The 11,277-nt window shown below is 56.3% G+C and overlaps 1 protein-coding gene across 4 annotated transcripts in view; it reads left to right on the top strand.

Annotated features, from left to right (window-relative positions):
• Positions 1-726: 726 nt before the first annotated feature.
• The window catches only part of POU2F2 (POU class 2 homeobox 2), a gene marked incomplete at its 3' end in the record, with an annotated part of 79,383 nt that continues 68,832 nt past the window's right edge, over positions 727-11,277 (top strand). For 2 of the 4 annotated variants that reach the window (XM_082710878.1, XM_082710892.1), the window contains exon 1: positions 727-2,019. In XM_082710878.1, coding sequence (XP_082567004.1) covers positions 1,983-2,019 — 37 coding nt within the window. In that variant the 5' untranslated portion in view covers positions 727-1,982. The remainder of the gene's footprint in view (positions 2,020-11,277) is intronic. The other 2 variants (XM_082710873.1, XM_082710886.1) reach the window with 2 other exon arrangements.

The following is an 11,277-nucleotide window of genomic DNA, read 5'->3' as shown; positions in this document are numbered from 1 at the left end:
TCACTGAGCGGACACTGCCTTCTTCCCTCCCTTCCCCTTCTCAACTCCACTGTTCTCATTTTCCCCAGCTGCTCTCTCCCGCTGGTGCTCCCCTAGACCCACTTGTCACTCTCCTGGTCTCTGCTCTCCCCCCAGGCTGCCTCGGTCTGCCTTCCCTAGGCTCTCTTTGTCCCCCCTTCCTCTTCTTAGTTTCAATTTCTGATCCTTCATTTGTCTCTTGCTGTCTCCGTCTTGTATCTCCCCATGGATCTCTGTCCACCAGAAAGCCTCTTCTGGTGTCTGACTGTCTCCGTCTCACCATCTCTCTGTCTCTTTCAGTGTCTCCTACACTGTCTCCTGCAGTCTCTGTCCCTGTCACTTGTGTTTCTCTGTTCAGCACTTTGACTCTCAAAATCTGTTTTTGCTGTCTCTCACTCTCTGTTTATCTTGGCCTCTGTGTCTCTCTTTGCACATTTCTTTCTTTCTTCTTTCTGTTTTTTAAGTTGTCTTTCAGAATTCCTGTTTCTCTGTGTTTCTGTCTACCTCTCACTCATCTGTCTTCTTGTCTGCCTCTGTCTCTCTGTCTCTCTCTCTGTGCCTTCTTCCCTGCCTCTGTCTCCATATCTTTTGGTCTCTGACTGTGTCTTTCTGGCTTTGCTCCCGCCCCACCAACAATGGCTCTTTCTTCATACTCCCTGATTCTGCATGTCTCTTTTATCTCCGCATCTATCTCTCTGTGCTTGTCTCTCTGTCTCTGTCTTCCTGTCTCTGTATCTCTCCCACTCTGTCTGAGTGTAGCTCTTTCTCCTATCTCTGATTCTTGTATATCTATGTCTCTTATCTCTGCATGTCTCTTTGAGTCTCTCTCTCTCTCTGTCTGTATCTGTATCTATAGATACAGACATAAAACTCTATTTCCTGTCTGTATGTCTGCTCTGTGGCTGTCTTTCTGGTCCTTCATCTCTTTTCTCTGTGCATGGACCTCCTCTCCTTATCTCTTTGTCTCTGAGTGTCTCTGTGATTCTTAATGCCTCTCTGCTTTAGTGCCTCTGTTAGCCATTCTCCACCTCCCTTTATCACTCCCTGCACTGAGCCTGTGTTTATGTTTCCGTGTATCTCTGATATCTCTCTGTCTCTTAGTCTCCCTGCTTCCATACCGCTGTCTCTCCTTTCCTCTTTCCTCCCTGTCTCTGTGTCTCTAGTGTCTCTTTGAGGCCTCTCCCTGCCTTGAGTCTCTCCCTGCTCCCCAACCCTCTCTTTCTGTCCCTGGGTCTGTATGTTTCTGTTTATCTCTGTGTGTATCTCTGTGTCTCTGTCTCTGGACATCTCTTTGTCTCTATGAGTTTTTCCCTGCCTCTGTGTCCTCTGTGCTCCTGTCCCTCTCCCTTCCCTCTTTTCTCCCTGTCTCTGCACATCTCTCTGTTTGTGGGTGTCTCTGTCCCTCAGGGTCTCTCTCTGCCTTTGAGTCCCCCTCCCATCCCCACCCTCTCCCTTTCCCCTCTGTCTCTTTCTGTGTCTCTGTGTCTCTTTGTGTCTCTGTGTATCTCGGTGCATCTCTGGGCTTCTCCTTGTCTCAGTGTCCCCCTCTACTCCCCGCCCCTCTCCCCTCTCTCTGTCACTGCGTCTCTGTTTCAGCCTATCTCTGCATATCTCTGACTCGCTCCATCTCTGCGTGTCTCTGTGTCTCTGTGGGTCTCGGGCCTCTCCCTGCCTCCGTGTCCCCTGCGCTCCCCGCCCTCTCCCTCTCCCTCTCTCCCCCCTCGCTCTCTCGCTCGCGCTCTCTCTCTGAGCATCCTTGGGCCCGGGGTTGCCATGGGGACAAGGTGGGAGCCGGGGATGGCGCGCGCCTGGGCTCGCGCCGGCAGCTCAGGCGAGGAGCAGCGGCCAGAGCAGCGCCAGCAGCAGGCAGCGAGCGGGCGCGGGAGCGGGAGCGGGAGCGGGGGTAGCGTTGTCGGCGGCGGCTCCTCCTCGGCCATCCCCTCGGAGCCGTGCAGCTGACGCGCATGGCGAAGACAGCGGCGCCTACCGATGGGAGCAGCGGTAAGGCAAGGCGGCGCGGCGCAGCCGGGCGGGCGGGCGGCGGGCAGCCTCCTCCTCTCCCCAGCTCGCCTGCGCGCCCGCCCGCCCGCCCGCCCTCCCTTCCTCCCTCTCCCCTCGCAGCCCCTGCCCGCCCGCCCGCGCCGCGCTCGCCCTTCCATTTAAAAATCTTTAAAACTTTGCATATTAATATCTGCGCTTTGCATAATCTGACCCGCGCTTTATTGATTGCAAGAAGCTTAATGCAGCCGGCTCGGCCTATTGCAGAGAGCTCTCCGGGCGGGAGCCGGGCGGCCGCCGCGCGCTCCGCGCCGCGCTCGGGCTGCCGCCGCCGCCGCGGCCCCGGCCCTCTCGCCTCCCTCCCGGCGCCCGGCGTCGGGGCTTTGCCCCTGGCCGGATATTTTTATTATTTGGGGGCGAAAGGGGGGTGGCTTGCTGTCGGTGGCGGCGAGGGAACCGAAGGAGATGTGCGCGGTCGGTGGCGGTGGGGGAGGGACGGGAAGACATGGGGACGGAGAGGGGGTGCAGCGGGAGAGAAAAAGGGGAGAAGGGGCAAGCGGGACGGGGAAGGAGAGGCGTGGGGCGGGAGGCCGCGGAGAGGACAGAGCGCGGTGGCTGAGGACGGAGCCGAGAGGACGGAGCCGCAGAGGCAGCCGAGAGAAAGGAGGGAGGCGAGAGCCGCGCGGAGAGAAAGAGCCGACGGCCGGGAGCCGGCGACCGAGAGGCCAGGCGGTGGGCGCTTCGTCGCGGCCGCCCCCAGGCAAAAAATAAAGAGAAAGAGAAAAACAATAATACCAATAAAAAGCCGGTGAAAATAAAAACACCTCGCAGCCGGGGCCGTCGTACACAAAAAGGAGCGAGCGCAGAGAAGAGAGGAGAGGCGGCATCCGCTCCCGGCTGGCTCCGGCGCCTGGGAGAGGCTCCCCGGGCTGGGCGGGATCCCCGTTTGTGACCCTGCATTTGGGGAAGGGGCGACTGTGGAGAAAATGAGGCGAGAGGGGGGTCAGGGCTGGTGGTGGTGCCGCCTGCTTTTTTTTCCCCCCCTTTCCTGGGGGTGTGGGGGCCGGTTTAGTGTGATGATGGTGAGGATGTTGGCTGCTGATGCTGTCTGAAGCTCCCGGAGCAAGCAGGGTGCATGGGGGGGAGAGGTAAGAGGGCATGGGGGACCAGAACGGGGTGCGGGTGGAAATGAGGGGCGAGAGAAAGACACGGGGTGCTCGGGACTGCCGGCAGGGTGGGAGGTGGGAGAGGGAGCAGCTGGGATGGGGCGCAGAGAGGCGGTGGCATTTCTGGTAGGAGGAGAGGTGGGAGCGGAGCTCCAAGGCCGGGGAGTGATGTTGGGGAGCTAGGGTGCACCCCTCAGCTCTCTGGGCAAACTCTGTAACTTGGGGAACCCCTCTGGTGGCCTCCTCCTGCCTCTATGCTCCCTTATCTTTTCTTCCTTTCCTGTCCTCTCTCGCCTGCTTTTCCTCCATCCCCTTGCTGGTTCTCTCTCTCCCTGTTTTCCAGTTTGTCTCTTCCTCCTCTCAATAAAAGCTTTCTCCTCCCCACTCAGTTTTTCTTTTTTTTTTTTTTTTTCCTATCTTCTTCCTCTCCACCCCTTCCTTTCTTTTTCCTCTTTTTTCCCTCCCCCCTTCCCCTTTTCTTTCATTCTTCCTCCTGGCCACTCATTTTCCCTGTTTCCCTGTCCTTTCTATCCCCTCCCTCACTTTCATTTATTCATCACTTTGGTAGCATTGGCCTTGAGCAGGGTGCCAGGGAGAGGGGCTCTTTGCACAGACAAAATCCCCCGAGTTCCCACCTAACCCCTATTCCATACCCCCAAGTATTTCTACAGTCTTTTTTCCCTGCTGGGGGCCTGGGTCTGCCCTGGGGTTCTAGCGCCACCCCCTATTTCCTCTGGCTTCCTAGAGAAGTCCCGCTAGATGCTCACTGGGGCCATCAGAGGGGGAAGGGAATGCCTTAAGTGAGGGTTCAAGGCTGTGGACTCAGCCCCACTGAGAGAGAAGGGTGTGGACACAGAAGAAAATGACAAGGATGGCTAGTGGGAAGTGAAAAGGGGAGAAGATGGGGGGGTCCATCCGAGAGGGTCCTTAGAGCTTCTGAGTCCCAGGTAAAAGGTCCTAAGAGAAAGCCTCTGGCCTGCTGACCACTCCCTGCTTTCTCCCTAGCTCCTGGGGCCTGCAGAGTTGGGGAGCAGGTCCTGGATGTAGAGAAAGACCCAATGAGCTGCCTAACTCTGTAGATTTTAGTCTCTTGCTGTCTCTTCTGGTGAATTTGGTGACTTTGCCCTCCTCCCCCAGGGTATGAGAATATAGCGTCATGGCGCAGGGTGGGGGGGGCTGGTGTCCAGACTCAGACCATGCGGATGTGTGTGTGTGTGTGTGTGTATAGGCCCGTGTGGCCCATGTGTTTTGCAAGAGGTGTTCAGGATGGACTGACTGTGTGCAGGGCTCAGGAGCCTGGGCAGAGCGAGGAGCCAAAGGTGTGGAATCACATGTGTGTTCAGCAGGGGGCTGGGTACTGGGGGCCCCATTGTGGGAAGTACACGCATTTATCCTGGTTCTTCCCTTGTCTGGACGTTCAGGAGCCCCTCGCTAAGTGTGCACTTGGGAGGCTCTCGCTCAGTCTGTGCGTGGCAGCCATCCACGCGTGTGCAGCTCTGTGTGCCAAGCCTGGCATCGGCAGTGGGTTCGTCAGGGCGAACGTGCAGCATGGTTGGAGTAGAGGTTCTGTGTTTGTGTACTAGGTCCAAACGTGGTGCGGGCACATGAGGATTTGTGTTAAATAAAGTCACATGTGAAAGCACTGTTGCCGCACAGAGCTATTATTATTGTTGTTATTACTGTTGTTTTTGTTAAGGTCTTGGTGGGCCCTGGGTCAGGGCGAGGGTGGGTTTATGGAGCAGGGTCTGGGTGCAATGATGGAAGACTGCACACAGAGGTTATCGGCGTACTGGTGGGCTTGGCACGTTTGCACAGCAACCTTGAATCTGGGTTCAAGAAAACAAAACAAGAAAAGATGCCCCCTCCCTGAGTCAGCCAGGCCACAGAAACCTTTCCTGGCTCTTCCCTGGTAACAAAGCGTCCCATGTCAGGGGGGTGGCAGGCCGGGCAGGAGGGAAGCAGATCAGGGCTGCAGTCTGCATCTCTAGTCGCTGCTAACGCAGTTTTGTGTCTACTTCCTGATTTCTGGGTGATGCTGGACAGAGGCCCATTTGTGCCCATTGAGAGGTCCAGATCCCCATCCCCATTTCCCTTAAGCTACTGACCAACCCTCTGGCAAGTTGCAGTGTTGTTCTTGCGGGCCCTGGTTACCCTTACTTCCCCCTCTGTCAGTCTTTGCGGGGAAAATGGAGGGTGTCTGAGATAGGGACCGTTGTAGGGAAAGAACTTGGCCACTGTGTGTGTGTGTGTGTGCATGCCCACACCCATACTGTGTGTGTCATAGAGATTAGCCTATATATCCTAGACAGCATGCTGGACAGATCTTTTTTTCCAGCAGATCCATCAGTGGCCACCTCAGGCCACCTCCTTCTGGGCTCGTACACACTAGCTCTTTATATGTAGGGGTGACAGGCCAGAATCCCTTCTCCCACTAGTGTGACAGCAAGGGGCCTCAATCTCAGCCCCCCACTGGGTAGGGCTTGTCAGATCTCTGGCTCATAATCCTAATGTGGGGGGCGTGATGCAGTCCTGGGGCACAGATGGCCACACCAGGGGCTGCTTGGACGCTGATGGGGGAAAGGGAGCAGTTTCCATGTCTGATGTGAGCTGGTTAATTTCCAGGATTTGTTTTCAGCATTGAAATGCTTGAGAAACCTGGATATGGAGAATTGTTCGAGGAGAAAGTGAGTGTCGGGTCTCTTCAGCCTGGGCTCTGTTCTTTCTTCTAAATATGTATCATTCATCATTTTCCCCTTGGGCCCAATACCTCCTGAGCAAATAATAATGATGATGATGATAAGCATCTTACACCCACCTAGCTCTAGAGAGCAGCCCTGGTGGTGCCCCTTTCACAGGTGAGAGTTTGAGGTCCATACCATCCTCCTGGTCTCTAAGCTATTGAGTCATGATAGCACTGAGGCCTTTGGTCTCCTGCTACCAAGCTTGGTCTGTCCTTAGAGGTCTGTCCCCTTCCCTTTAGCTGTTCCAGCACCATGTCCTTTCTCAGGCTTGGCTCCTTCCCTGCTTACTCCCTGCCCTCTGAGACGTCCATCTACAAACCTGTCTCCCAGGACCTGCCAGGTGGATGGATGACTTCCGTGACTCAGTGAGGGCTTCAAGGACCTGGGTCTCGCTTTGTATCTCGAAGGGAAAGTTGGCAACGGAGTGAGGTTAAGACCCATTCTGTTGGTGGCAGTTTGGGGCTGGGCCTGCTCAAAGACAGGGGTACAGATGAGCTTACCTGCCCCCCCAACACCTGCTGGTGAGCCCCAGGCTGTGTACAACAGCCTTCCCGACACACATGGTGGCCTCACAAGGCAGATGCACTTCTGTCACTTGCCTACAGCCTCGCTTTCAGCAAAGGCTCGGAGCAGGCAGCTTTTCCAGCAACGGCGGTCAGAAGGAGCCTGGAGGTGTTGCCCCCACATACTAGGTGCCCTCATTCGATGGGTATTTATTGAGCAGAGTGAGTCACTGAGAAAATGAAGTACAGTTCCCTGGGGTATTCAGGTGGTCACTCCTTCCCGGCAAACAATTATTGGACACCAACCACAGACTCTGGAGTGGATCCCGTCCCAACCTTAGACAAAATTCTAGTGCCTGGCGTGTGAGCCCGAGGGAGTTTCCAGGTCACTGGGAATCTGGACAAGGAGGGAGGTGTGGGTTTAAACTGGGAGTTGGGTCTCTGAGGATGCTCAGGCACAAAGGAAGTAGGAGAGCCAGGAGGGCAGAACGCTGGCGGAAGGGACCTGGGGAGGACACAGCCCAAGTTGGGGGTGTGGCCCAAAGAGCAGAGGTTTGCCCGAATGGCGCAGGGCCCTGTGTGGAGGCTTCGGGAAGCTTGGATGTAATCTGGCCGGCCATGAGGAGCTAGCACTAATGCGGTCACGTGCACACGTGTGTCTTGCGACAGTGTGCCTCGGACAACGTGGACTAGTATGTGAGCATGAGTGTGGCATCTGTGCACACACGCAGAGCCCTTTGCCCTGGCATCCATCCAGACACAGCCTCCCTGGCAGGGGAGGGAACCAACTTTAGCCCCTGTCCTTAGGATCTTATACTATCCAGGGCTGTGGCCATACATTTTGCACGGAAGAGCAGGCCGGGACCCTCCCCCACTGGGGTGCGGACTCATGTGGCATTCACGGACTTAATCCGCCGCAGTGAGGCTAGGGAGCAGCATCTGTCACTTTCACAAACACAGTGACGGGGTCTGGGAGAGACCTACTCCACTTGCTCCCAGGCGCTTGAGAACCAGACCCCTGTGCTGTGCTGCTCCCCGTGTCCAGGACAGCCGCTCCTGGCCCCCCAGGCCAAGACTAGCCCTATACACCGAGTTGCTCCCTGCATTAAAGCACATATACCCGTGCACACACGCGTGTACATACATGTGAAGCCCGGCCCCCGACATCCCAACGCCCCATATGCAAGCCACACTCAGATACTCCTTGACTTTAAGCCCAGCTGCTGAGATCCTAACCCCTCACTCACACACTCACACACACACGCGCACACGCACACGCACGCATGCACGCACACACACTCCTTTTGACTTAAAGCACAGCTGTAGCTATCCCATCACCCATGCACATGCCTGCAAGCGGGCTCACACACACACACTCCAACACACAGCCTCCCGATCCACCAGAACCACCGTGGCCAGCGGTCATTGAAGAATGACAGCATGAGCCGTGTGCCGAGGGGGGGGTCGCGCCGAGGCATGGGCTGTGGGTCACACAACAGGGACCTCAGGCTCTCTTGAGGAGAGGGTCAGGGAGACGACCCTGGAAGGGCTCCATTGGTCTGGACGGTTCTGCCAGGTAAGGGAGATTCAACAAATTCAGGCCAGAGGCGGGAGTCAGCTAATGGCCGAGGCCGCTGATGGCTGCGATGGCTGGTCAGCGAGGAGGGGAGGCTCGACAATTGATGTGGTCGGGGCTGGACAAATGACGGCACATTTGGCTGGAGCTGGCGAGGGGGCCAGAGACCAGGCAGCCATTCTCGCCTCGGTGGGGAAAGGGCCAGGGCGGGCTGTGCCGCAGCAGGGTGGCTTTCCCAGCCTGACTTCGCCTTGCGTCCTGCCTGGCGTGTGGGTTTTGGGGTCTTTGTACATGTGTGCTCACTTGCTGGCTCGTGGATGTGTGTCTGTACACGCGCGTTTATCTGCGACTGTCAGGGCGCGTCTACCTCCGTGGGACTTTGCATCTCCGGGACTCATGGTGTGCGCCTGTGTGTGCGCCTCTGTGTGTACACCCACTCGCACGTGTACGTGCGCACCTGCAAAGTGTCCAGGCCCCTTTCTTGTTGGACCCTGTGCGCCTTTGTGTTCAAGGGCGCGTGCGTTGGTTGAGTGTGTCGGGACCTCTCATTGTGCGATGCTCTGCAGTCTTGTGGGCTTGTATTTTTTGGCTTTGGGGTGAAGGGTAGGTGAGGAAGAAATGCTGTGGGTCTGGCTCTGGGCTTCCAGCTATCTGTGCATCTGGTGGCTCACGAGGCCGTCTTTGTGCATCCGTTTGAGCCTCTCTCTGGGTCTGGGCGGGCGTGGGCTTGTGTGCTTGCCTGCTTCAGAGTTGGAATATCTGTGTCCATGACAGCGTCTCCCATTGAGCATGGCTGTGGGTGGGGTGGGCCAGATCAGGGTGAGGGGGGCATCTCCCTGAATCTCATCCTCCCTCTGGAGGTGATCACACACGACCCACCCTGGGCCTGGACTGGGACCCAGCAGCACGGCACAGTGCGGACCACCCCTCCTCCTCCCTCTCCCCCCCATGACCTTTGAGCACAGCAGCCCCAAATACATATTTATCAGAGGGGCTGTGGGGACCAGCCCCTCCCCCACCACTCCCCTCAGGGCCCAGCCTGCCTGGCTGCGGAGAAATTAACCTTGTGACACAGGAGCTCTCCAACACCCCGGCCCCCTCCCCATCCACACAGCACACATGAGCGTGGATGGGTGTGAGGGAGAGAGATAGAGGCAGCAGCTGCCAGGGGAAGAGAAACACACAGGTATTCAAACGTCCATGTCAACCCTGACACACACACACACAACACGCATACACACACATTCTCTCTCTCTCCAAACCACAGAGGCTACAGAAGTCTTGAATGGACACACACGCAAATTTTGAAGTCGCTACACATGCAGACAGAGGCGGTGGTGCTGAGACGGCACATGCAGAGATCCTCAGACACGTGCTGGCCGTGTACACCTGTGGGTCCCAAGACTCCAGGTGTGGAGACCCTTGGCCAGAGATTCTCTTAGAAAACACATAGGTACTAAAGCCTGCAGATCCACGCAGACATCTCTGCGTCTTTCTCCGGAGACACTGAAATGGACACGCTTGATTGGAAAAGGGGAGGCGCACACATGCAGGTAGGAGAGCCCAGACGTCCATGCAGGCACGTATGCACCAAGACACCACAGGGCGAGACATACCCAAACACCAGGGTACCTCCCCTAGAGAGGGTTTGTTTTTTTTTTCCAACATGAATACCAGAACATCCCAGCCCTCATGCCCATGGGTGCCTGTAGGCCATGTTCAGAAGTGCCACGGGGAAGACAGTCACGGTGAGTGGAAGGGTCGTGTTCTTCTGAGTTCTAGGAATAAACATCCCCCACTTTAGGCTCATCCCCTTCGAGCTAAATGAAAATGGGCAGAGGCTAAGGTCCAAAAATATTCATGGAGGGGATCCACTCATCACGTAGGAACTGAGCCCTCCATGAGCCAGTCCCTGTCTTAGGAGCTGGGAAACAATGATTTACAAGACAGACGTGGGCCTTGCTCTTCAAGAGCTCTAAGCCAACAGGATGGGCACTGATCAGACCTCAGTGTATAGTTAGTTATAAATGGTGATGACATCTGGGAAGGAAAGAAACAAGAGGCTATGGGAGGGGTCATGGGAGAGCCTGGTTTAGATTGGTGGGTCAGGGGGAACACCTCTGAGGAAGTGACATTTAAGCTGAGCTTTGGACACAACACACAGATTCTAAATGTACCCACGCATCCCTTCTGAAACTCTCCAAGACCATGCAGCGATAAACAATGCAGGACACAGATCCTGCCCCACGTCCCCACACACACTCCACTGTGCCTCATTCCTCCTCTAGAAAACTTCTCTGGTGGGAAATGGGCTCTGCCCTAGTGGTTAGGGCCCCAGATGTCTGGGCTCAGAGAGAGGTACAGAGAACGTGCTGGGGCCATGCTGAGTGGGAGGCCAAGCTGTCTGGGAGCGTCCAGAGGCTTTGCAGGAAGAGGTGACATGGTGAAGGGTGGGTAGGATCTAGAGGAAAAGGGGAGGCAGAGGGCTTTCCAAATGGAGGCATTCCCTGGCACTAACACAGAGGCGTGAGCCAGCGTGGGGAGTCGCTGGATTAGCAGGGGTGTGCAGGGAGGGGGGCGGTGACGAGGCTTGATATCACTAGGAAGGTCTGTAGGAAAGACTACAGGATGTGAGATGGGAACTAAGTCAGGGATCCCTTGGAGGAGCCCCTGCTGTGGGGGAGGGATGGGAGAAGGATAACAAGACCTGGAGGGAGGGACCTCCAGCCCTTCCTAACCACTCTGGGATCCCTAGACAAGGACTGGCCAGGGAAGGGACACAGACATCTTCCCCTTGCTCCCAGCCCCATCTTTTGACCTCAGGGCAGAGTTGAATGGCCTACAACTTCTCCCACATGGAGATCAGAGATCGGCTGGGGGTTGGAGGTCAGGGGTTGCATTCCCCTTTAGTGACTGCCCGGAGGCTGCTGTTTTCTGAGGCTTCCTGTGGCCAGGCCTGAGCTGCATGCCAGGACACGTGGCTGAGCCAGACCCTTCCCTGCTCCAGGGGAGTCCCCAGTCCCCTGACAGAGCCCTGTCAGGAGACCACAGGTTTACTGAATGCTTCTTGAGCTTGTTCTTATAGAGTGAATGGGTTAGAAGGCCCCAAAGGGTATATGGCCAAAGGGTGAGGATGGAGCTTGGTCTTTGAAAATGAGACCAACCCTCACCTGTCACATCGAGAAAGCTTGGTGTCCCCTCTCCCCACTTGGAACATCTTCCTAGATGTTCCTAGCCTAGAAGTCCCATGCGAGCTGGTGCCCACCTGCCTATTC

The sequence above is a fragment of the Mustela nivalis genome, assembly GCF_964662115.1.
Source record: "Mustela nivalis genome assembly, chromosome: 18".
Classification (NCBI taxonomy): Eukaryota; Metazoa; Chordata; class Mammalia; order Carnivora; family Mustelidae; genus Mustela; species Mustela nivalis.
Note: the sequence above shows the minus strand (reverse complement) of the source record. Positions and strands in the feature narration are given on the sequence as shown.